The sequence below is a fragment of the Rhodnius prolixus genome, unplaced genomic scaffold, assembly GCF_049639745.1.
Source record: "Rhodnius prolixus isolate KJV_2025 unplaced genomic scaffold, Rpr scaffold_23, whole genome shotgun sequence".
Taxonomy (NCBI): Eukaryota; Metazoa; Arthropoda; class Insecta; order Hemiptera; family Reduviidae; genus Rhodnius; species Rhodnius prolixus.
Window position 1 is genome coordinate 1302434 of NW_027411627.1, and position 26169 is coordinate 1328602.

At 36.7% G+C, this 26169-nt stretch overlaps 2 protein-coding genes across 5 annotated transcripts; one reads left to right on the top strand and one right to left on the bottom strand.

Annotated features, from left to right (window-relative positions):
• The first annotated feature begins 788 nt into the window (after window positions 1-788).
• Window positions 789-24885, top strand: LOC141459811 (uncharacterized). 2 transcript variants are annotated; one of them, XM_074139324.1, is made up of 6 exons: window positions 832-927; window positions 5279-5322; window positions 7557-7853; window positions 8470-8592; window positions 22643-22757; window positions 23748-24885. In XM_074139324.1, exons 3-6 carry the CDS (start codon window positions 7788-7790, stop codon window positions 24038-24040), a joined length of 597 nt encoding a protein of 198 aa, XP_073995425.1. In that variant the 5' UTR covers window positions 832-927; window positions 5279-5322; window positions 7557-7787; the 3' UTR covers window positions 24041-24885. The 2 variants fall into 2 exon arrangements, with proteins under 2 accessions (XP_073995426.1, XP_073995425.1); XM_074139325.1 differs by lacking the exon at window positions 7557-7853 and having other exon boundaries at window positions 789-927.
• LOC141459800 (vanin-like protein 1) lies at window positions 8776-21938 on the bottom strand. 3 transcript variants are annotated; one of them, XM_074139290.1, is made up of 9 exons: window positions 21146-21938; window positions 17831-17930; window positions 17594-17734; window positions 16755-16865; window positions 16179-16309; window positions 11433-11626; window positions 10634-10834; window positions 10277-10538; window positions 8776-9855 (listed from the first exon to the last, which is right to left on the bottom strand). In XM_074139290.1, exons 2-9 carry the CDS (start codon window positions 17909-17911, stop codon window positions 9456-9458), a joined length of 1521 nt encoding a protein of 506 aa, XP_073995391.1. In that variant the 5' UTR covers window positions 17912-17930; window positions 21146-21938; the 3' UTR covers window positions 8776-9455. The 3 variants fall into 3 exon arrangements, with proteins under 3 accessions (XP_073995391.1, XP_073995390.1, XP_073995392.1); XM_074139289.1 differs by lacking the exon at window positions 21146-21938 and adding an exon at window positions 19375-19713; XM_074139291.1 differs by lacking the exon at window positions 21146-21938 and adding an exon at window positions 19375-19714 and having other exon boundaries at window positions 9695-9855; window positions 10282-10538.
• Window positions 24886-26169: the final 1284 nt, after the last annotated feature.

The window sequence follows — 26169 nt, forward strand, 5'->3', positions numbered from 1 at the left end:
TGAATAGTCACCTAAACATTCTGAATACCAAAAAAAAAATTGTCAATGAGATTTAAAATAATAATTATAATAATAACAATAATATAAAGTCTACTATTACTGCTACTACTATTCGACCAAAAAAATACAAAGTATTCTAGTTATCTTAAAAAATAATAAAGCAATCAATTATAAATATGTACTATATCGAATTATATGTTTACTGTACTCTTGATCGTGTTACTGACAACGTTCGGAACTCCGCGTTTCGGCCTTCACCAATCCGCAGCTCCCTGGTCTCCCTGGCTTTGATTTTAATAAAACTTTAATTTCTATGCCAATGGTTAGCTTAGAGGTTACTATAAATAAAAAGTTTTATTCGATTCGAAGAATAATATTTAGAATTTAGGGCAACAGCTATTCCCGACTGTTTAAAACAATTTCATTGTCTAGTTTTTTTTGGATTAATTATTTTAACGGTATTAAAGTATTTGAATATTACAAGTTTCTATTTTTTCTTTGTTATTTGTTCAGCGCATTTACAACTTGCCAGTGGTTTTTAATATTGCTGGTTGAAATATTTGCTCGCTTCTTGACTGTATTAAAGTATATTCACACATTTTTTTATTCATTTCACCTTTTAAATTAAATAAGGTGCTGAATTGAGACTGATTGATGGATACCTACTGTAATCACTTGGGGTAGTTACATATTAATGTTTGAGACGGTAGATAGTTTTTTGGAAAGATGAAAATTGCCCTATTAAACAGTGTGCGATATGGCCCACAGGTGACCCGGGGTGAGAGACTGGCAGACATGCGCTCTTCTGAATGTATCTCCGCTACGATCTCATCTCAGCTTCTCAGTTCTCTGCTGGACCACATCCACTCTGCACGTCTTTCCGATAGTATATTGTTCCGACGACATCAACGTTAAACCTCTTCACAGGTAACGTACACAAAGCCAACTAATTTATTTCGTTTTAGTCTATCCATAAATATCAGAATTTCTCAAATCGTTGTTTAGAATTATTAATAAAATATTTTCACTCATTTATTCTCAATTTTCAACAATGCCAAGCGTTCTCATTGATGTAAAAAAAGGCCGATATCAGGAGGATTAGATATTTTAAGATTTAAAGGTGTGTGTCGTTGTGCTGGTCGGTGTACTGTGTTGAATTTACATAATTGATTGAATCTTGTAAATTGAATGTACTCTTCGTTGATGACTTAAAAATTTAAAAACAAAACTAAGGTCACTTTCTTCATACGTCAGATCAAATCATGTCTTTCATCTGTCTACTTTAGTGATCACGTTTTCCACATAAGTAGTACTGGTTGTCATAACATTGTTGAAACGGTAAGTTGCACCAAAAGGGATCAAACCCAATGCCTCCTCAGGTTCCCCTCCATTCATTTTGCTGGAAGAATATGTGAATTACAGTTGGATCCGTATACTCTTTGAAGAAGGAGTGGTGCATGGTGGGTCCATCCGGTGTATCCAAAGTTTATCAAAAATCATTGGAGCCATTTTCGAATAAATCTAAAAAAAAAGAAGTCCATTCAATAAAATGGCACTTCCGCTTGAGGATTACTTTAATTGGCTTAAATTACATAAATGCTAGTACTGTGCTTTACACAAAATTTCACTAAAAATTTCAAAAAACTGAAAACCAGCGTTTGCGGTCTTGTTGTTTCGCGGTTACTGCTGACAGGTGACAATTTAACCAAGTTCAGAGGTTTTTGCCCTTTCTAGTTTTGAATTATGCCGCTCTCACCAAAAGAAACACCAATTTGTAAAACCAATTTTTTCGCCATGAGGAGCCGTTAAAACGGATATTTTCCAAAAAAGCTCCAAATGGAAAATCTGCCCGATTGCAATCCTTCTTTTGGGTCAAGATATTTTCTTTTACTCGTAGTTTCGCGGATTCGATACATTCTGGTTGTACTTGGCTGCAGGCAGGAAGATGCCCATATAGTTGGCCCGGATGTTTGTCACTTGTCGCCTTAATTCAGGTGAGACCATGGTACAAAACATTAGTTTTGAGTATCAAAGAGGCTTCTCTACTTAAACCAATAGTTACAGTAGTAATTGTTGGTTTTAAGATACTAATAGTTACAGTAGTAATTGTTGGTTCTAAGATATCTAAAAATTGTAGTTTTATAATGTGAGACGAGTTTTTAACAGATTGCTTAACTTCCATCGTAAAAAAAATGTAGGAAACAAAGATGTATTTGAAGTAAACTTTCATCTTGCTGAAGTACAATACAAACACTTAAACTAACTCAATTGCCACTCTAAGTGGTGAGGACTTGAATTCAATTTTAAAATCAAATAAAGGGAGTGTGCTTCAATCTGACGGCCCCATTCCCCACTATCCTCTCTCGATCGTCTGTTCGGCTTCAAAGGAGAATGTCATTGTCTAGGCGGGCGGAACATTGATTGCATTGACATTGTTACTTCAAGTGTTTCTTCTCGGTGGAACCCCGAGGAAACCAACGCAAATAATTTCAACCAATTTGCGACCAAATATTACTTCTCTTGAAATCGATAAAGTCTTACTCTACTTTCCCGTACTCCACTGGTTTTTTCATCTTGAGTTTCCATCGGGAAATTTAGTTTTGAGGCCACCCTATTGGAATCTACTCTATCACCAGACGTAGCCACAATAATGTTTTGGTCAAAATTGGTTCACCTGAAGCACACATGCATAAAAATGTATTTTTTAAGTTATTCTTTTATCATTTTTATCAGAAAATACGTTTTGAGGTGGGCTTCCGGAACAAGGTTTGTAAGAATTAAACGACTTCTTGGAGTATAGAGAAAATTCGAACCTTGAGAATAACAATTAGAGAAAGTCGAGTACGGGGTTTGCACTAAATTAATTAATGACAGGATTTGGGCTAAGCATGCTTAATAGTTAAGCAGGCAAGATGGATGGAGTAAACTTGAATAAATTGTGAATTAAAGCAGACTCTCACTGCGACACTGGTTGATCACGGTTCACTCATGAGATGTCCTCGTGGTTGACCATTGTTGATATTTGTGGTGACGGTCGAACAATAAACATTGGGTACATAGATGAGTGCGCTTGCAGTAGAGAGGACAATGCGACCAAAGAAGCCGCAGCAATGATTCTATTCGCTGTTTATTGCACAGCTGGCCACTCGCCAGTAGTACTCACTGTTAGCATACCCACAATCACCACCGGATATTGTCATCGTGCACAATTGATTATGGGTTTCCTCTTGTGAATGTGCAGTTTAAAATTATATTTATTAGTTCAGAAGAAATAGAAGGACACCCTTATTAGAGCAACAGCTGATTCTGTCTCACAAAATGTAATTAAGCAGTTTCATTAGTTCAAGTTGTTAATTAACGAGTTGCGACTATAATCGTAGATTAGTAAGAAATAAAGTACTGCTCAACAGGTACACATCAGTAACAGATTCATTGGTAACTGGGTTCTCACAGTTTCTCTTACTGCTAATTTTCTCATAACTTGGAGTTGTACCAAACAGATAGCCGACTTCTCTGAACTGAGTATTCTCTGAAGTCAGTATTCTCTGAGAAAAGGTTTCAAACTAAAGTAACACAAGGAACTAACATACGTCACAGTTTCAACTTCAAGTGAAACACTTGAGCGAAATCATCGAAATTCGGAATTTTCGTAATGTATTTTATGCTCATAAATATTATTAGTATTTTGAAACACTCAAGAGTCAAGAGCAGAGTCAAGAGCAGAGTCAAGATGTTCTATTTGGGTCGAAACGTAAACAGCTGTTTTAATGCATAAAGGAAATATATCATTTATATTTATACCTGTTCAAACCAAGTTAACTATTACATTCCCCCAAATTTGACACAATTGAACTTGTACATCTGGCGCTGACAGTTGATGATTGTTATGGTAACCAGTAGGGCGAGAGAAGAGGCGCTGCATACACACAAAATCTGACCGCCATAGAAAAGCTTTGCTGTAATGGTGATCGACATAACGAAGGGAACCTACAGTCCTGCTCCTACTGACACCAGCTGGCAGAAGCGACACCAGAAGTCTAGAAAAGAGTTCTCACTTTGTTTATCTAAATGAAATATGCAATTTAAGTACACGTCCACACCACGACTAATCTAAAATAATTCATTATGAATATATAGGTTTCGTGATCGTAGATTGTTAAACTTAGGATTCAAGATTGTCGAGGAATCGGTCAAATAAAAAACAAACTCGTCTTCTTGCCAACGTTTTGACAAATATATTGTCCTCTTCAGGGTGTGGCTATGCGGGTTGGTCCTGTAACTCAACTCATTATATCTCGACGAATCACTAAATTATCCCAGTTTCGTTATACTTATGTTTTAGTTTACTCCATTAGTTTTATTTACAGAGATCGCTATTCAGGGAACAGTTCATCAAAAGTCCATAATGGAGGTGCCTTTATCAATATCTCAAGTTTTTCGTTGTTCACACTAGAGATAAAACACCTAATTGTAGATTTTGTTTGGGAAAGTTGGAGTTAGTAAATTGGAGTTTTAGATGCTCGTTTAGAATTTGTATCTAAAATGATTTACATTAACGCCAAACGGAAAGAAAAACCTGTACACGACACTTGGGAAGTTCTTTAAAGCAAATGAATTATTTCTGAAACATCTAATTTAAATTTATTTATTTTTATTTAAAAATTATTATTTTTCAAAATCTGTGCCACTTCCGGCCCTGAATTTATTTGCTTGGTAGCAAGTGTTTATATAGGCTATAACTTAAGATTTATAACAGGCTAGGTTAGTACTACTATCCTTTAGCTTTCCTTCCTTTAGTACACCCCTAGCACCTTGGTATCCTACACACGATTAATGTTATTGTCAACATTATTTTATATCAGTAATGATGATAATGTTCAAGTTTCTAATCTACATAGAAATCTAAATGAATTTTATTGTTATTTTCATCTTCAAATGTTATCCGTACAGGAAGACTTTTACCGTCCCCGGGTACTCGCTATTATAGTAATAAAATCACCTCGCTCCTAAACGGACATATACGAGTATATCCGGCACCGATTCGACTCGATCACAAAACCTTCAATGATTGTGGTGATTTTTATATGGAATGAAGGGGAAGTTGTAAGAGTATGTTGTAGCAGGACAATGTGTGGTGTGCCTGAGTGCAGAGTAAAGTCCAGGTGATAGAGAGACCTGTCAACAGAAGATCTGGATTTTGCTTGCTTCCACGTGAACAAGTCAGGATTGCCAACTGCTGACTGCCTCACCGCCATTTATTCAATCTTACTTGTTTCAGGTGGAGGAGAGAGATATCGACCAAGCCACATGGATTCTACAGTGGTAAGATATAACTTTATTTCCGCTTTTTGGTAACGATTGGACTAATTTGATTCTGCCGACCACCTCAAGCTTGACACCTTCATTACAGTTCTATTGGTTCTCTCTAGTCTCTAGTCAGTCACAGTTTCTACCATTTTGTATTTTTTAAACAAATCCTGCTGTAGCTTTTCCCTCGTTTGCTAGTTAGACCACTTCCGCAACTGTCTTCTCGTTTTTGAAAATAGATCCTATACTTATTTCCTCTTAGTTCTGATAGCTGGAAGAATACTTATCGCACCGAATTTTTAAAATTGTGTTTCCACTGAAAATCCAAATATTAGCCTTAACTCGAAACCAAGAGGCTGTGAAATCTACTTTCTCATGCGTCAATATTTAACTTTCTAATCTATCACATTGCGATCACTAGGACGAATGCTCGAGAGAAGCAAGGATAAACTTGTGTAGATTTTATTAAGAAAAAGAGGAAACGGCACTGAGTGGTTCAAGTATACTTGAAAGTCCGTTAACTAGGAGTTTCTCACGAATCTTCTAAGTCTAATTAGACAGGCTTTGATGGAGTACTATGAATGTATGTGCTCCGATATAGCTTCTGGGTCGCGATGAGGTAGTCATTCTTGCCAACCCTCATGGAATGTAATCTAATCCAGTAACCTCTATAGCTCCTAGACTACTATAGAAGAAATACGTCAAAGATAACATTGATAAAGATGCAAGTACCCGATATAAATTGCATTGTTTTGCTGATGATAGTTCATGAGATATTGGAGGTTGCATTTTGAAGGGTTTCGTTTTCCTCCAAATTTCTTCTTTATATCTCTCTTTGTATTGTTCATAGTTCAATGAAATCGCCACCAAAATGTAGAGAATAGTTTGCTCTATAATTGGCCCAAGTTACAATGTTCTGTTGTTTGTAGTTAGGGGTATTTTGGTACGATAATTCAGAGTCGGGAGCTTCAAAAATATCTCTTGGTGCCGAGCAAAACAAAACAAAAAATTGTTAATGACATTAAGTAACGTTTTGCGTGAAGATGAGAGAGTAATAACAATGGAAGGATGATTTATTCATTTCTGCTTGACATCACTAATGGCCGTGGTGAGATAGAAACTAAGGGAATGTGTTTTCTTCACTTGTCAGATGTATGGCTGACCATGACAGATAAAATTAGGTATGAAATACAGTGATAGGCAGTGGATGGTTGACAGTGACAGCTCTCTGTGCAATGCTATGATTTGCTACCTAGATTTTAAGAGGTGATGAGATTTATTGATACCTCAATAAAGGTTATCTCATTGCAAAAGGAACACTCAACGAATATTCATATATAACAGTTTTGTTTTCTTGTATCTAGTTACAAGAATGTTGATCGTCTGGTTGATCATAATATTATCTTATTTGTGATGAGGATTTAAATTTATTTATACAATTTGGGTAATAATGTATCCTTATGTTCTCTGTGTTTTGTTTTGTTAAGAAAAGATTTATTTAATTTTATTTCTTAGTGATTTTCATTGCAAAATGTATGCAGCTGGTCATCATTGGTTGTGACATAAAACGGTGGTTATGAGCGTAGTCTGGTACGTAGCAACTACGTGGGGCTCCCACACAGTGGCAAAGAAAAGTAGCTTTGTGAACTGCAGTTTGGAGGGATGACGTGTGAATAAATGTTCGCTCAGATTTTCTTAGGCGTATCTCAGTGTAGGACTGGAGTTAATAGCGGTGTGGTGGTACAGATAGTTGGCTGTAGCCTCAGTTTACTGAATGCTGGTGGATGTTGTATTCACGGGAAATGTTTATTAATGAAGTTACAATCAGGTAATAAGCTGCCCAATCCAAACTGTATTGGTTGGCCGCATCCAAATCTGCCCTTAATTATTAACCACGTTAATATGACCCACACTCACAATGCAATTTCTGCAGTTACGAGTAATTATTGTGGTTATTTAACCAACTTACACGTACGGCATTTGGAGTTTTTTGATTTAGGTTGCCCTTCGACATTCAGCATTAGTTATTTTCATCTGACTCTCAGCTCTCAACTAGCTTTTAAGCGCCAAGCTTATATTTAGATATACTTAATTCTAGTTATCTTCCAGTTCATCGCGATTTGTCACAATAACTTTCTCCAGTCGTTCCCCCCCCGGGGTAAATTCAAATTAATAATTATACCAGTAGTTTAAGATGTAAACAGTGTTGTTATCAAATTGCAATGATGGCCTTTTTTTGCTGCCACCAGTTCTATCGAGAGGAGTATTGAAAAGTACCTTGCCGAGTGTGAGGATCAGGAAGAAAGTAGACCGTTTTTTCTAAAATGTTTCGTGTTAATGTGAGTCCTTTAAAAGCGGCGAAGATGAAGAAAGTGGACGTAGCGCACAAAAAAAAAAAAAGAAAAGAGAGATGAAGAGTTTGGGCGGGCGACTGGAGAAATGTGGCGGCAGAAGCTCTGGCAGGCGAACAGAAGTCCAAGATGAACTGGAAAGGAAATTGGAAGGAAAAAAGTGTGTCAACTGTCTTATTAACACCCAGTATCTCTGTAAGTGTAGGAGGGGTATTTTATGTAACATTATTGATTTCCATTTTGAGGGTGATATCTGTAGAAACAGAAGTAGAGGTTGCAGGAGTGTGGGAGGTAGAGAGCAGCCTCATTTGGCCACATCTCTGCAGCAGGGGGGTTACATTACCGCCCAACCGTATAAGTAGTGCTTCACAACCCCACTTCACCTACTACAGCAACTACCGACTTAACGAGTCAACACCCTTCCACTCTTGAGAATTATAGTGGCATCTATTTTGTTGAAGCAAACTTGTAGAAGACAATCATCTTTTTCCTAAAAGTGCTAGCATTACGATATTGCAAATTTCGATTCTATTTCGGGTCTTTTTAAGGTTCTTTTATCTTCCTGCTGAGGCGAGGGCATACACTGGATGTACTTGGGTCCACATTACTTCCTTTATAACGAGTACGTTACTCATTATAGCATGTACCCATTTCCTGAGTGTTTTGCTAACCATTCTAGAAGTTATAAGTGGACTTGAGGCTTTTTCTTTGACAATATGGAGGCATTTATATTAATGCCTTATTGCCCGTACTCCCTCTAAATACTAAATATATATTTAAGTTAATTTAATTTTTTTTTTCGACATTGCAGAGCCGTCAGAGGAAAGAGTCTACTCTACAGTTGGATCAGCCCAGTCTGCCAACTACAGAGATGAAGTTCCTCACTGACCACGCCTACCCCTTTGCCAAGGTTTTACGATTAAGAGTGCTTCAGGTTAGTGATGCTTCAAAATATAAAACTTAATTTGTTGGCTGCCCTGGCTCAGAAAACCAATTATCTTCAACACAGTCAAGTGTTGCAGGAATCAAATATAATTGCTCTAGCGGCCAGGAACAGAAGAGCTATTGCACTTCTCCTACACCCAGAGCATATGTAACAAGGATTCAACTGAGCAATTTTATTTATTTTACTAACAGCTTATCGTCATTAGAAATAGCAAGTGTTAAGTTATTGCGATCACACAGACTTATGAAAAATCAGCTTTGAGAAAATATTCTCTGAATCCAAAAATTTATTTGTGTGGCCAGGATAAATCAAAACTAATTAAAAAAACAAAAATCGCGGAAAGTTCAATTGTAACATCTGCTATGTGCTGTCAGGGATGACATAATAAAGTTTTAGAAACACGGAAGTGGTGTTTGCCTTTCAGTTTTTTAGTGTATTGAGAATATCATGGTAGCATGTGTGTGTTTGTGACGTTTATTTATTACATTTCATAAAGTAATTGTCTTTAAGTCAGTCCTGAGGGACAGCTGGGGTAAAGCTTCCCTCCAAAGTATACGGCCTAATTATTCAGTAGAAGAAAAAAATTCAAGTACAATTTCTAATTTGAGGCAGATCGGTTTGGTGGAGTTTGGCCACTTCTGAATTAGATTTAAGGTTTTCAGCGATTTTTTCTCACAAATTCTCAGCTGAAAACAAATCATGAGAGAAAGTCGTTCCACTTTTCTCACCAAAGGTTTTTGAATGAAATAATTATTAATAATATTTTTATGGCGATAAATTTTCAGGTTTTATACAGTTTGCGAATTTCAATTGTGACTTGTAATAACAACATGTATAAAGTCTGTCGTTCGCTAAATAAAATCCAAGGTGTAATTTTGAATACGTTGTAAACCAAGAGTGACAAATTTGCGAATTGTTCTGGTAACGTACATCCGGCTGAATGGGGTATCCCAAAACATTAGGTTGTCGGCACGCACAATCGGTTCAATTGTTTTATCTAGTAGAATGTTTGGAGTAAGCCAGGGTTGGTTGGCCAAAACCTCCAAGTGTTTCAAGATGGCGTTGCTGTTGTCGAGCATTCGGCTATGGAAGATTGCCGCTGACGAGTGGTTTGTACAGTAGTTGGGCGTGGTGATGTGGACCAGGGCACACCGTTGAACCTGTCCTGATCCTCGGCTGCCAAGGGTCTCATGCTGATTGCCCACCACCACAAGATAACAGCCTCCTGTAGTCGTCTCAGTATCTGCCATTCTGATGGATTGGTAAACAATAAAAATATTTAATTTACACACGAACAGAAAGTGCGCTAAATTTCTTCTTTTTTTTTTTAAATTTATTTACTCCGATAAATTAGAGGAAATATTTTATTTTGCCAAATTTTTGAAGTCGCGTTATTACCGGAAATACAATTTTAGGTTCTCCAACTTCCGATTATTATATGATTTTCCGTGCAAACACTTCCTCTTTGCGCACTCAGATGCTACGATTTGCAAATTCTAACTAAAGAGCTGACTGAGCAACTGCTGGGATAAAAGAGAAGATTTGGTTCAAACAAATTTCTTTTTATCATTAATAGTGGAATTTGGAGTTGGTTTTCGGCTAAAATTTCTGCAGCTGCCACTATCTGCTTTCAATGCACAGATTATTGTCTTATTAATTAACTGGAACTCACCTGACCTGCCATGTTAGCTTAAATCTGCAACAAAGTGCTCCATTGCATCGTGTTTCGTCCATGATGACCGTGTCCCAGTCCGGCTGGTCTAAATCATTCACAGTTAATATCGATCTTGTATAGTTGTCCAAATTGTAGTCAACTTTTTCTCTTATCTCTCTTTTGTCAATACTCGTACATGCTTCTGCGTAGGCGCTTGCCGAGGAACCAAATGAACGTCTTAGCTTTCGGTTTCCATTTTCAAGCCTCTCTTGTGAGTCACCTGAAATAAATAAACTTCCGTAGAAAACGTGAGTGCAAATATTTTCATTAGCTCTTTGACTTTAGAACCAATTGGAGAGTATGGAGAAGTCTTACCCGTCGTGAAGACCTGCTGCATGCTGGGCAGTGAGCGCACAATGAGCAAATTCACAGGAAAGTGTCCCTGGCTGACTCGAGAGATGGTCTCCGCAAGTCTGGCCATGTAGATTCCGCTACCAGATCGCAGATGCTCGCCCAGTCCAGCGGCCAATAGCAAACTCTCCTGTCCGTACGACCACCACCATTCGGTCTGTATTCCTGTCGGACCAGAAACACTACTTATATACTTCAGTTCTATTTGGAAAACTAAATCCTAATAAAATAAAGATAGCAAGCAGTTCAAAAGTGGACTTGTATCAGGGAGCACTTCTGAAGAAGACACGACAAACACCGAGAGAAGTTTTCGTGAAACTGGCCACGTTTGGGCGATTTCTTTTGTTATTATATCCCCTCATCCGTGATTAAGATCTCAGAAGAGAGGGGAATCTAGTGGAACTCAGGGGACATCCTTTGTCCACATTCTAAATATTCCAAATTCCTTCGAACTGCAAATTTCAAAAGCTATTTTGTTCTTAGTAACAATGTCTAAGGAGGTAAATTACCCAAAATGGCACTTTAGGAGAACCAAGCCCCCTCCTCTCCCAAACCGCCCTAAAACGGATTTCCTTAGAAAAAAAAGGAATAAAGTAATTTATTAAGGAAGTAAAAACAAGAAATTTAGCGCACTTTTTACCCTGCTCTAAAAGTACTGCGAGGATTGCAATAAGATTAGGCCTACTGATGTACACGCACTGCCTGCCAATATCATTAATGAGCTTATAAAATCATACAGTGAGGGGGATTTACAGAAGCTGACCGGATGAGAATGGCAGACTTCCGGGCAGGTCGTAAGAAAGGACGAAGTGGCTCACTTCCTGAGCCTTCAACTTGTTGTTCCGCTCCTCCAGATAGATGTCCTCGTTCAGCAACAACCCCAGCCTGTAGCCGTTGTCCGTGGTGAAAATTTCATCGGAACGCTCCCCATCTTGTCGACATCCAGCTTCTAGGTTCCTTTTAAACCAAATATATTATTAGATAGAATGATTAAAAAAGCCAGTGTGTTATATTCCTTCTTTGTTTCTGAAAATATTCTACTGGTTTTACAAAATCATTAAGTTAGATCAGGTACCACTGGATTAATTTTGAAGATTATTTGAATTATTTGTTTCCACTAGCAAGTACATCGAAATAAATACAGCTTTCAAAGGGAATTTCGGGGGGAAACCTGAATTGATAACTGAAAGGCGACCAATTTGAAGAAGCCGCCCTTTCTTGCTGAGCTTTCAATCTAAGTTCTCAATAAGAGATAATTGCAGAAAGCTCAAATTCGAGATTCTATTTAGACGCCATCAGGAGGCCCAGCTGTTGGGCAAAACTAGCCGAGTGTGGGGTACTGCCACTTTATTGAGTTTTCAGGTCATGAGAATCTTCCAGAAAACTGTTGCCAAGCTCGCTGTACTCTCTGGGAAATGGAGGAGGGAGTGGTTTAGTCTTTCCTCTAAAGTGCCATTCTCTTCTAACAAGACTCATCACCACAGAAGTCAGAGAGTTATGAATATAACCTAAATTCTAAATAGAAAGACAGGTTTTATGAAGCCCCCCACTCCAATGATTCACTTTTTTTGGGTTCATCACCTTGTGAGGTTTGTTATTGACTATGTTTTTCAAACTTTCTTTCAGGAATCCCAAGAAATCTATTTCTGTAAACATTTACTGTCATTGAGTTTTCTTTTCAGAATAGTTACTAAGTTACAAGAAAATTTAATCACTAAGTTGTGGTAAGGGAAAGTTAGGTGAATGATTGTTAGTAGTGGCCTAGTTATGGCTGATGGTCACACTTCCTGGTGGCACTTCCAGTTGGCTGATTTTGTCAAAACGTTTACTCCGGGAACTCAGCGATGTTTTTGTTAATGTTCTTCACACAACTACTTTTTCGGACTCAAGGTATATCAAAACAATATTTCCGGTAAAGCTCGAAAATCGAAAATCTGCAAGGAAACATGAAAACCAAAATAAGTTTGTTTTTTTTAACCCCAAAGAGGTTTTTTTGAAGGGTTTCAACTCCAAGCCTTTGTCCGGGCTATATACATGCATCCAAACGGCCCTTTTACAAACAGATTGGATTTCAATAATTTTTTTTAAGTTAACTGGTCAGTGTTGAAGGTAGCACTGTTTGGCTGTCTCCACAGATTAGAAATTCACTCAATGGTGTCAACTTCAAAGAGATGTCCAATCAGATAGTTTTTCCTTTCCTTGTTGCTTCTCTTAGAGATATGTATTCCACTTGAAAGGAGAAGGGAGAAGGTTCACCTCAACAAAGGCTTCTATTATAACATAGCAGTCCAATTCTCAGAGATTTCTAGCATAAATTCACTTGTGTTACAGTGGCTACCTGATAACTAATGATATTGAAAACTAGATCGTTACATGGCGTGATGTCGTGGCGTTTTACTTGCGGAAGTGAAAATACTGCCATCTTGTGGTTGCGTAATATTTGGCCATCATTTCCAAATTAAAGAAAAAGTCTGTAGTTGGCACTTTCATGAGTAATGACTTTATTTACACTTCTCAATGTTTTACTCACACCTGTTGGTCCATCTCCGAGATTCTGGATTAAATTTAATTTTTACCAACATAATTTTCTTTTTTTAAACCGTAAATTAAACTAAAATGATTTTCCAACGAAACCTCTGGCGAATGAGTTATACTTTATTAATAGCGGCTCGTTGAAATTAACATTAATTATTATTATATATTCCGGTAAGCCATTTAGACACATCGCACGTTTCCGTTATCAAATAGCTTGTTGGTTTGCCAGGAAGAATAACTATCGACAACACACGAATTTAATGATTTTGGGGAATATTTTTCGTGCGGTCATAAATACAAAAAACAAATTTTGTTTTGGTATCATGTATAGTATAAAGTAACAAATTTTGTTTTGGTATCATGTATAGTATAAAGTAACAAATTTTGTTTTGGTATCATGTATAGTATAAAGTAACAAATTTTGTTTTGGTATCATGTATAGTATAAAGTAACAAATTTTGTTTTGGTATCATGTATAGTATAAAGTAACAAATTTTGTTTTGGTATCATGTATAGTATAAAGTAACAAATTTTGTTTTGGTATCATGTATAGTATAAAGTAACAAATTTTGTTTTGGTATCATGTATAGTATAAAGTAACAAATTTTGTTTTGGTATCATGTATAGTATAAAGTAACAAATTTTGTTTTGGTATCATGTATAGTATAAAGTAACAAATTTTGTTTTTTGTATTTATGACCGCACCTCGATATTCCCCAAAATCATCAATCAACTACGGTCGAAAGCCAAAACCAACAGGTATTTAATATTTCAAGTTATTGGGAAGGGCGTGTATGGTAGACAGTACTCTGTTTGGCGAAGAAAAACTTGCACCCCGTTAAGCGAATGATGATTTGACTCGCCTAATCCAACCTGGATTAGGCCTGGAGCGAGCTAAATGTAGGAAGTACCTTGGAACTCGATGTCGTCGACAATGCGATCTTAGTCCAAATATTTTTCAGAATAGAATTACGAGGAATCTTTAGAATGCACTACAGTTTCTGCACTGTTTCTATGGGAGTCATAGAGCTTGAATTTCTAAATGATGAATATACTTTTTATACATTTTAGTAGCCTCAAAAGTTGCAATAATAATGTCTTGAGTTAAGTTGGTCCGGGTTGACCTAGTCGCTCCTCGGGTATAACGCAAGTCAGTAAGTACGTTTCTTGTTCGCATAGAGGACACGCCAAAGTACATGGAAAACCCTTTGACATTCTATTTGTGGTAACAATAAAAATACCTCCTGTTTGCAACTTGTTGCTGAAGATAAGTTTCCTTTTTGAGGGGATGGAAAAATGATTGAACGGGTAGATCGCGAACTGTACAGTGATTCAGTGTCTGGTGAGGTAGTGAATAATTGTTGTATTGTCTAAGGGTATCCTGGTCGCGTGGAGGCGCTGAGGAGAATCAATAAGAGCCGCCCGGTGTGAGGGGAGGCCGCACACGCCGCTCGTATTACATTTACATCACAATTACACAACAACGTGACTACCCCCACCCCTCCTCTTCCTCCTACCCAATTGGGTAATTATTCCCACTAAATTAATAATCGCCGAGTATTTAGTCACCATGAATAGCCATGAATATGAAAAGAAACTTTGCTGCATTCTCCTCTCATCTGATCGTTGTATTTAATTTAACTACTGGCCGCTACTGCTCTCACCTCAAATATTTATGCAATCTAATTGTTTCCCGTCTCCTACCTCTAGTAAGTAGAAATATTCCGATTGTATCGAATGTTTAAGGAGTGAATCCGTTTCAAGATTTCCAGAGTTTTGAGTCCAAAAAATTGATTTTTAGAAAAAAGTCTCTGTAAGTGTTGGTCACCATCTCAAAAAGTAAAAAGTAGAAGGAAATGTTTTACAATGTGAGGCCTTATCACTTATACTGAGTATAAAAGTACCTAACCTTTCGATTAATCATTCCTGAACATTGACCGAATCCTTTATATTTTACGTATATTTACTTATTTTGTCATTCAATGCAAATAAAATAGCAATAATATAATTAATTTATTTATGAAAAAAGAATTGCATAGATCTCTCTCTGTATAAAAGAAAAGTCCGCTAATAGACGCTAGATCATTAATTAAAACATTGTAAAAAGGGAGCTAATTTCTGGAGGTCGTTCCAGACCATTCATGCGAGAATCTAACTGAGTTGAGCATTACTTTTTATATCAAACATTTTCTAATTAATTAACCTAGAAAGTATTATAGTAGAGGCTATTCAATATTATAAATGGACTTATTTATGGAAAGAACCACAAAACAATTTATTGTGAAGGGTAGTCGGTATGATCAAAAGATGACGTTGCTAATTTCTATGAAAGCAGTTTCCGTCCGAGTGCCTCACCCTACTCTGAATTTATTTAGTTGATGGTCGCTCTGCAGGGTACGTTCCTACCTTTGTCTGTGGTTTGTCTATCAGTCAATGAACAACATAATCCAATAGCGGAAAATAGCAAAAGTATGAATTTGCTAATAGATTTAGGTGTACAACACCCTCAAGGCTTTGTAAGTAATCTAAAATGGAAGGGGAAGTATTCTTTGAATTACTAAATTATCAAAGAGGTCTTAACATTACAAAGCGAAATAAGGCTATAAGAAATTTATTGAGTAGTAAGTTTCTGTAATTTTTAACGTCGTGTGTTCTGAGAGATTGTATCGCCATTTATTTATTTATGTATAGATATTTCTCTCAATCGTAGAGTTAGAAGTATATTTAGTAAAGTAAATAGAAATCTAAACATTATGAAGCGGAATATTGAAACTCAAAATGTGTTGTGAGACCTATAATTTTCCATATTCTAATCTTTTCCACTGTAGCACTTCAATTATGGTAGCGATCTTAAATTGATTTAAATTTCATACTGTAAACCTTGATCTGCTTCATTCCAGAGCATCCTCATCAATAAATAAAAGTGATATTAGAAGAACTAAATTAAAATGAATTAGTGGATGGATTTACCTACCTGGCAATGGTAGCGCCTTTTCTATCAAGAACTAGTTGTATTAGACAGGTGCGATTGTGCACCAACTGTTCCGCAGTCATCACCACGTATAGGCTGGCGTTTCTCGCACAACGCGACACCACGTTCACTGCCTGAAACCAACAAATATCCCATTGAATACAAGATTTGCTTTAAAGTCATAACCAGTATTTGTAAATTTATTAGTATTTGATAGGGAAATAATTTAGAATGCATTACAAATAACAAAAACCTATTTTTTCTTTCTTATATTTAATTAGGTTTCCAAATGTCCAACATCAATAGTAATTTAATTCTGAAGTTCACTAAAAGCAATTGCCAATTGAAATCACATCAGTTGGTTTAGTTTTCCAAGTCTTCTAACAATCGAGGATTGATTGCTTGACTTCTGTTCTTACATATGGAAGAGAGAGTGGCCGAAATGAACCTGCATTAACAGCGACTGTAGGGATAAAAACAGAAGAGGCCATGGTTCTGATGCAATCCTTGAAGAAGAGAAGAACGCCGCAAAAGTGTACCTAAAAGATTGCAAAAAATATTGCCAATAACATATTTTACCTCATAATTTGATTGATTAAGTTGGCCTTCAAGAACTGGAATCGTCGCCGACTGATCAAAGTTGATATGGGCGCCATGTAGACCTTCCGCTGGAAATACTATGATGTCCGCCTGTGAACAGTAATTCAAGATCAAATTTAGCCGGCAAACCAATGTCCAATTAACGACCTGTTGTTTCTGCCCATTCAGTCAATGTTGATTTTTTAAAAATAATTGAACATTTAGGATTTCAAAATGTGCCAGGACCTCTGGAAATCCGCTAGACTATGCAGAAGAGCATTCCAAAAAAATCGATACTTTGCGAGGCTTCGACAGCCGTTCCTACGCTTTTGTGTCTGGAGGCAGAACTCTGACTTCATGTTAGGGTCAATTTTTGAGACCCAGAGCACTTGCAAGACCTTATCTACTTTAATCTACTTCTTTTCCTCAACTGTCTGGGGCGTTTAATGACAAAACAATAGAAATGGAAGTGTGTGCCATACACACATTTTGGGAAAAACAGCACAAAAACTACCTCTAAAGATTTGTTGGAAGACTTTATTTATAGACTGTTCGTCTTTCTTAAAATGTCGTTTGGCGAAAAGTGATGATCGGAGTTGTTAATACCATTGAGCTCAAAACTTCATATTTTCAGAAATTAGGTACATTGGGATAGTTTATAAAATTAATAAAAAAATGGGACTAGCTGTTAATAAAATGAAATCTTGTTTAAATGGACTAGGTACCTCAGCAGCCTTTTATGGAAACATTGCTTTTTGAACATGAATCCGTTATACTACGTTACTTCAGTTTCTTGTAAATCTAATTTTAGAAGTGAGCCCACATCTCGCAAGACTTACAGCAGAAGTAGCTGCCTTCTTGATGAGATCACAATAACGTTCTGCATTGACAATGATGTTGTCATGGAGAGGCTTGTTAGTGTCCCAGATGGGCTTATAGTTGACCACAGCTCCAATCAGATCTACCGCATCTCCGTTTGCCTAGTAACAACGCCATCAAAATTATAAACTTTCTCATCCTTAGCTCTGGATAGAAATGTTATTTCCTGCACGAATATAGAAAAACAGCGAAGCAACCTGTATAGTTTGCAGAACTGAGTAGAGCAGCAGCAACAAAAAAGGGCCAATCAGCTTTGGGTTTCTGGCGAATCGCTTCATTTTTCTTTTGTCTTCAGATCTGTAATTAATTCTTCAGTTAATTATCATTTCATGTACACTTAACTTGAGGCCGACTTCACCACCTAGTTTTCGGATTACTATTCCACACTGTTTAACATCTTTAATTCAGAACATTGTCCAGTGTATTATAGTCATTATAATTAGGCGCTACTTCATGCATCACGTGATTCTAATTTACTTTTTAAGTAATTCACTTAACCAGGATGTTTTATATGCTTTACCCCATTCGCTCGTTTCCTCTTTGAACATAGGTATAAATCAAGCGAAACCGGTAAAAATAGATAATTAAATGAACAAAATAAAATGTGCAATTAAGGTTAGTAATAACTAGACACGACACATCACTTTCATGCATATAAATCACTTTTCTAGTTGTTATCGCATAGTTAGATACTTTCACTAATTGAACGCATAATTCAGCTCGCAAGATCTCTCACTTTTGTACCGCCCACCTTGGAAAGAACTAAAGAAAGAGTCGTCTTTATTTCATCAACCAAAATGATGTTTCGTAAAAGCATTTTCTTGTGTTCAGATTTACGAAGAACAACTTGCAAAGTGGTCACTACACCAGAGCGCAACGCGTTCAGAAACTAACCAAAACTGTTATATTGAGTTCTTTGAATCTCTTAATGGGATAATCAAACAGTCTAATGGTTACGATTTCCTCGAGCTTTAAAGTTAAAAATCTCTTATGTGAAGTGCTCTACCTCAAACTACTGCCTCTCTTCGTTTATAACTTTATTAAATCTCTGGCTATTAAGTCTTGCCGTTGTAATAATCTAATAAATTCATATTTTGGAAGTTTTCGTATATATATTTTGTTTGTAGCACATTTTTTATTCCATATTTAAACTCTTTAATACTGCTCCTTATTTGAGGTTCAATAATAATAATTATAAAAGATAGTTGAAACAAAACGAAGTAACCTCATATATTGTTTTATGATAAAACGGGTTTACCAACATCACTATTTCTGGTTATGCTTGTGTATCAGATAATTAAACTTTCTACATCACGAACCACAAAGTGGTATTACTTGCCATTTGTAACCATTCCTAATGTTAAATATTCTATAATGTTATCTGTAATCACCAAATGCTGGTCCGAATAATAATGTTTTGGCTGTTTATTTGTTATTTCTATACATTTAGTAGAATAAAACATCAAATTCGAAAATATTTATTATATTTCAAAGTCAATGTTATTAATGGAAACATTAAACTATTCACTCTCGGTACGCGAAAGTAACTTTGTTCATACGTGGCCAGGAACAGCCAAATGAGGGCTGAGTGTAACAGGCTCAAGAAGGAGCTACGCTTTGAAAGAATATGTGCGTGACGTAACGAAAACGAACAAAAACGCGGTAAGATAGAACTTTATATTTCGATGTACTTTCTACTGTAACTGCGATCAAGTTAGCTCAGCCAAAAAGTACCACTTACCTGAATAGTATTTTCATTTTTTTTAAAAGATTTTTCACTAAAATTGGTCCAACTTTATACCAGTTTTCCTAAGCCATTCGTTTAAGGATCTTGTTTCGATATTTTCACTTTGTCGCCTCTTCCGATTATCTGTAAACTTCTCGCTCTCACTAACTCTAGATCGATAACTTCTACAATATTTGAATAATTTTTCTAGCGAAAATCATCATTAGGGCATTCCGAGGACTCTAAAGTGTATGTTGCAGTTGTATAATCTGGATCATGTAATGTTTTAAAACTCCAAGTTTGAAGAAATGTTTAAGTTATGATTCCAAGAATTAGAATGTTCGCTCCGGAATATTTGATTTTATTTGCGGAATGTTTCTTACTGAAATATCCTTACTAATATATACAGTGGCGTAATGGAAGGTATTCGGTCCCCAATATCGGCTAGCGCTCTAATCAGTTCGCTGTACGACCTTTCTCTACTATCTAGAACCTTGTACCACTGCGATATGCGCTCAGTAATCAGCTGTAAACTAGGGGCCTGATAAAATGTCACCTTACTAAAATTAGAATGTCACGTAGTGGAATTGAAACCGAATCGCTCTAAGTATCACTAATCAGTTAGCATTTGCCCCTATTTCTATAAATTATAACAAATAGTAATAATAACAAGGTAAAGTAAAATAATCGCTTATTTTTCCAGGCGGGCTTAAGGTCCATCCAACTAACAATAAGAGGTCGTGGACGGGGCCGGAAGAACATACTTCACTATTAGCATTTCCTCTATCAATTAAAAAGTAGCTATACATGGAATTCCCACTAGGGATCTTTACAAATCCCTGGATCAATACTGTCCCCGCTCTAAACAACTATAGGTCTTCATTCCATCGGGGATGCCAGATCGGTAGCATGAGCCGTAGAGTAGTTACTGTGAGACCAGAACTTCCCAGTTCGGTTCTTTCTGTGTAAGTGTTAATTTCATATTTGATATAAAGATTCAAAATATCTCGAGTGCTAATTAGATGAACGGTTGTGCTAAACGGTCTGTCAATATGACGGTTTGTTAGAAGGCGACTGGTCATTCCAGCGCCAAATAACTAGTATCTGGATTCTTGTTGATTAACTCAAATCCAATATTTGTTGATTGTATTTGATCGCCTAAAGCCATCCTAATTAGCAGCGCAGAGCGTCGCAGACAGCTTAAGCTCTCTTCACAGATGAATGATGATATCCTTCAAAAAGAGGGTGTCATCTTCCACCAGCACCTCGGCTATCTATGCAGGCTATCTGGAGAAGTTTATAGTGCCCTCCCAAACACGCACGTTAGTAATAAATGCAAGAGAAGATTTACCACCTTGGACCCTCCCACCATAGTCATCCCTGGCATTAATCTTTAGACTCTGGTTGCATGATACCTTAGATTTGGCTGAGCTAAGATTGTATCTGTGGTTCGCGAAATTGAGATATTTTCTCGAATCGAGTATGTCTTAAATCTCATGTGCATATGAATTGTTTGTCTCGGATACTCGTTGGGACACCAAGTCTCCCGAAGAAATCGGCTAATTCACTTTCAATTTCGGGGAAAAAGATAAATTCAATAGCTAGTAATCCCAAAGAATGCAGGTACCGCTGGAGCCAAATTTGTTGTTTCGGTACAATTAGTAGTTTTCGAATATTAACGTTCATAAGTAGTACAGTTGAACTAATACAGTTTTGTCGCATCTTTCGTTTCTTATTTCTCCATCTTTCTCCCATCCCACAAGTCTATAAAAATATTGCAGCTTACCTTAAGTGTAGGCAAACGACTGTACAAGAGAAGTTTTGCTGTACTGTAATCCGCTGATTGGTCGCCTATAAATACCATGTTTACAGCAAGGTTACCTCCATCCTATTATCTATATTGCTGCGTTGGTCATAATTTTCCTTAACTATTTAAAACGAAGTAGTGTGTTGGTGTGTGGGAGTTAGTGAAGGTGACCCTCACAGTTCATTTAGTTGGTTGGCAACAACTTTCAGAGAATCAGATAAAGAAGAGCGGAGGGAATCCATAGTCTCCCCTGGGATACACATTGGTGGATATGTATAGGGTGCTTGAACTCTGGAACTCCATTACCGGACAGTGAGCTGTGTAAGAAGCTCCTAGGAAGAGAAATCTAAGGGTCCAGCAGCTGGATTCGAACCCGTGATCTCCGCTTTGGAATTCAGTATTCGCTAACCACTCTGCGAATACTGCCACCCTGCCCTCGGAACTCTAGTTATTTAAAGAACTAGTTTTTGCCGTAGAATTTTCACAAAAGGTTATTCACAAAAATAAAAATAGGGAAGATATTTTTTTGTAACAGAGTGCCGAGAAGAACAGTACATTACGGTTCAGGAAAACCTCTTTGCGACATGAACCTACCTTCCGCACGCTAATCAACATCCTAGTGTATAAATTTAACTACCAAGTTGGTTTTTACATTAACCTGTTTAATTTGATTCGGTACATTTATTTATACAGAAATGCAAGAAAAGGTTAATCATTTATTTATATAGCAATTATAGCAACCCTGATTCTAACAGTCAGGGCGTCAAAAAAATAATTAGTAATATTAAATTTGAGAAGTTTTGTGAGTTATTATTTAAAGACATGAATTAACTTTAGTCCAAACTTCTGTGTATTTCTCAAAAAAGGTAAATATACACTGAACAGTACACACACGTTTTCATTTTCTACAGCCTACATAACCCTCCTGGTCCACTCCACCCCTGCTCAATCGATCTCTATATCACATCGATATCAAATTTACCACACAAACTTTTTTCTTTATAAAAATCTAAAAAATGTAGGTTATCACATTATATACGATTTTTTTTTTCAATGCTTTTGAAATATTTTCTTCTGCAAACCTTAATCAAAAAATTAAGAAAAGTTCATTAAACGATATTAGTTGAGTTTGTAAAGAAATCTTATATATCAAATATAATATAGTCACGACCATTAATTATAAATGCAATAATAAGTTTGTTCTGATAATAAATTATGAAATGTCCGCCTTCTTCCAAATTATAAAACATTACCAGATTGAGTATTTTTTTTATAAACAAATATGAATAGGTGTACATTGTAGCTGTACGAACTGCATAACTAACCATTTCTTGGAATACCGTCTTAACCATTTCTTAAATTTGTGGGTTTACTCAGTTTAGACAAATTTTTGCCTTTGACACGTTTACATTGCATTGTCTGAAGTATTTTTAGATTTTGACAGAATAAGTGAGGAGAGAGAGCGTATTGTTGCAGATTGTATGTGGCATAGCTTGTCTGGTGCTGGGGAGTGTGGCGTTCATCGAGGAAGGAGGCCAGCTGAACCTTGGATTGGGCATCCCTGCAGGGCTGTTCACCGTCCTTGCCGCAGGTAATTACTACAAACCTATCACCTTTTTTATACGCCAATATAATCCGTAGATTTGGATCAAGGATTAAGAGCCTAAATAACCCTTATCTACCTTAGAGGGCCCTCCTAGTTTATAAATTCATTTTTATTGTTTATTTTATGGTTACTAATAAAGCTGGTTATGGCTACTATAAAAACAATTTAAGGGCTAGCAGCTTATAAGAATAGGAACATAGTAAACACCCTGTCCCCTCACTTTAAATAATTAGGTTCGTTTGTTGAGTTGACGATGGCACGCTGTATTTTGCATTAGCATGGTTTTAATAACCAAATAAAAAGGAAGAGGTTTCGTTTTAACTCTAGTCTACGACCAGTGATCTGTCATTGTTAGACTACACGTATAAAATAATAGATATATTCCTATTCATATAAGAAAAAACATGTATAACATTATCTGATGTCTTTTTATTTTTTGAATTTTAAGTAAAAACCATTTAGGGGCTTAACTTCCTTAATCTGTGTACGAATTAGCAGAATACTTTGGTATTTTTAGAATAAAGAACAAGATTCCGTCCTCTAATGGTCGGTCCTTCCAAGTGATTTTTCCAAAATCGTGTTATTTGCAGACTGTCAGAGTCTCGCAATTTAACGGAAACAATATGTTCACAGAAATTTACTTTTTGATGTCGCCAAATATCAGCTAGAAAAAACGACAGCGATGATATAATACAAACAAAATTGTGCAGGAAAGCGCTCTTTACCACGAGGTGACAAGTTTGGAAATTTACAAAGTATGCGACATTGAGCCTACTTTCCGATATTAGGCATTTAAATTTGAAAGTACTTTTAAATAATGTAAATTTAAATTTTTTTAAAAGTGTTACCAGTTTAATCGGAAAAGGTCTAATGTTCTGGATGTCGTTGATTTTTTCGACATATCTCGAATATACTCCTTATTTTCTCCTGTTATATGAATAAAAAGTAAGTAACATTGGTTGGAATGAGTTACAGGTGTGAGTGTTCATACGAGCCGGGGGTTCAGCGGTTACAGAGACCCAAACTGTGCGTCTGGACTGAGGTTCCTGGGTCCAAGACCGAGCATTGCGCTTCCATTGACATTGTTGTGGGCAGCGGCCTGTATCCTGCTGACGGCTCTGATCGTCCTGTCCAGCGGAGAGCTGGTACTTGGTGCCGGAGGTCGCCAGCTGTCCGTCTTGGCAGGTCTCCTATTAGCGCTGGCCGCCGCGATCTTGGCTGCCGTGCTCACTCTGCTGCGCATTGACTGTCGATACGACCCTGACTGACCCTCGTTGGCTGAACAACCCCCTCTACCTGCTGTCAGTATGGTGGCTCTGCCGACCGACCGACCTACTAGGCTAGCTTGGATAGTCTAGGACGTCTTTTTCTTCTCATTTCGAGCACATATCTCTTCAACCAGCACAATACATGCTAGCTGTTACTTTTTTTAGAAATCAGGTAATGGAGCTCCTTGATTGTTTTCTTTGTGGGGTGTAGAGCATTGTGGCCAAAAGAGGTCTGACTACGCACTTCCTGCTACCAGGTCGTGGCCCTTCATCTTTTAGCGCCCTTCCACGACTACTATCTAAGTAGTAGCATTTGGGAAGGTTCTTGGGGGAACATTCCTTTTCTAATAGATCTAGGTTCCTAAAGTCTTATAAGCTATTCTCTGAATGTGATATCCCAAGAGGTGTTCTTCTTGAGATGTTCAACAACCTTTATTCCTTCACGGAATCAAAGCTCAGTCGGAGCAGTGTACTTTCAGATTTTTCTGAGATTCCTATCAGCTGATTTCTTTCCTGAAATATGTACCATAGGTAAACTTCTGCCTTACTAAGGGGGCCAGCTGTATCGTAAAGCTGGAGCAGCCAGCTGTGTTGTTCCAGACCAAAACAGTTAGCTTCCTAGTATTTGTTCAACATCATCTTCAAATTCACAATACAAGAGTAAGTATACTCCACTAGCTAGTCGCTAAACTTGAGATATAAACGTATATCTTTACCAAATAGAGAAGTGTTATTTCTAAGGGCTGGGCTTCTCTGTTAAAATGAGAAGTTATGGTGACATCTGACATTTATTTTTACGAACATGTTGTCTATGTTTTGCAAAAAATAAAAGCCTTATTTATTTATTTATTTATTTATTTATTTTTGGTATCCCTGTTATTCCTGTCAATAACATTGATTGCAATTACCTTTCATCGATAAATGAAAGCATTAAATCGACGAAAAAAGATTCTCCTTTCGTAAAAATAACCCAAAGAGAATGAAAGAAATGGTAACGGCATGAAAGAATTGAAAGTGCATACCAAGAAAATGATAGAAAAATAGTTCTAACAGTAATCATAACGCTTTTTAAGAAATAATTTTATATTAGGTACTAAATAAACGGACTGACATTTAACCCCTAGCGGAATTATTGAACACTAGCGTGCTGTTGCTGTCATATACTCCGCCCTTAGAGGTGTCTCGTCGAAATGGTAAAGAAATCTTTTATTTGTAACATTTTTCTCAGAAATTTTGTTTTTTATTTTAGAGAGCAATAGTTTTTATAGTTTAACAATCAACAAGCCAAGAGTGAGTTTTACCACACTATTTATGCAGACCCACTTTAAATTTTAAGACTAAGTACAATACCTACAATCTCAAATATCTTTTGATTTTGACAATATTATTGAAGTGGTGGCATATTGTTAATTTGATGGCAATTCAAACATATTACTGATTTGAAACCCAATACTATTAAAGCAGTACTATGATTGATATAAGATTGATTGTAATTGTGATAAAGTTCATAGTTTTTACCAATCGTCTAACTGGATTCGGGCCTGTAAGGTGAGAGGCGAGTAAATAATATGTTCATCATTTGCCTTCAGTGAAAGCGTTAAATCGTGTGAACGGTTAGACTATTCATTAACTCGACTAATCTATCCTCATTTCTCATTCTAATCACAATGCGTTTGTGCATTATATACAAGAACGCATGTATTAAGATATATGGCCAGGTGACAGTATACATATTTTTGTAGATAAAACCATATATTAGGATATTTGGAAGGCCAGACCTAATAATTTTACTTTTATTCTGTCATTCTGTTTATCTTCTGTCATTTCTATTTACTTACTTATAATGTACATATATATGAATAAATTGTTGGAATAAAGTATTATTTCAACCCAATTGCGCATTTTAAATCATTGCTCTTACCCATTAATGATTAATAAAGTAATGATAAATGATTTAATTTATCCAGTGAAAGTGAGCAGCGTGACGCTTTTATTTAGAGAAAAGCTAAGAGCATCAAACTGGATTCATGGATCTCCGGCGTGCGAGTCCCTTGCACTGAACAAACACCTAATCCCTTCCCAAAGAGATTAGGCTGATGTATTGTACTCAAAAACGAAACATAAAGGTT

Coding starts and splice junctions, on each gene's coding strand:
- LOC141459800 (XM_074139289.1), bottom strand. Junction 16,866..17,593: donor AGAAGGCAGCTACTTCTGCT/GTAAGTCTTGCG, acceptor TACTGTTCACAG/GCGGACATCATAGTATTTCC. Junction 9,856..10,276: donor AAGCTAACATGGCAGGTCAG/GTGAGTTCCAGT, acceptor CCAATCCATCAG/AATGGCAGATACTGAGACGA.
- LOC141459811 (XM_074139324.1), top strand. CDS start 7,788: ATGAACTGGAAAGGAAATTGGAAGGAAAAAAGTGTGTCAACTGTCTTA. Junction 8,593..22,642: donor TACGATTAAGAGTGCTTCAG/GTTAGTGATGCT, acceptor GTATTGTTGCAG/ATTGTATGTGGCATAGCTTG. Junction 22,758..23,747: donor GTTCACCGTCCTTGCCGCAG/GTAATTACTACA, acceptor AATGAGTTACAG/GTGTGAGTGTTCATACGAGC.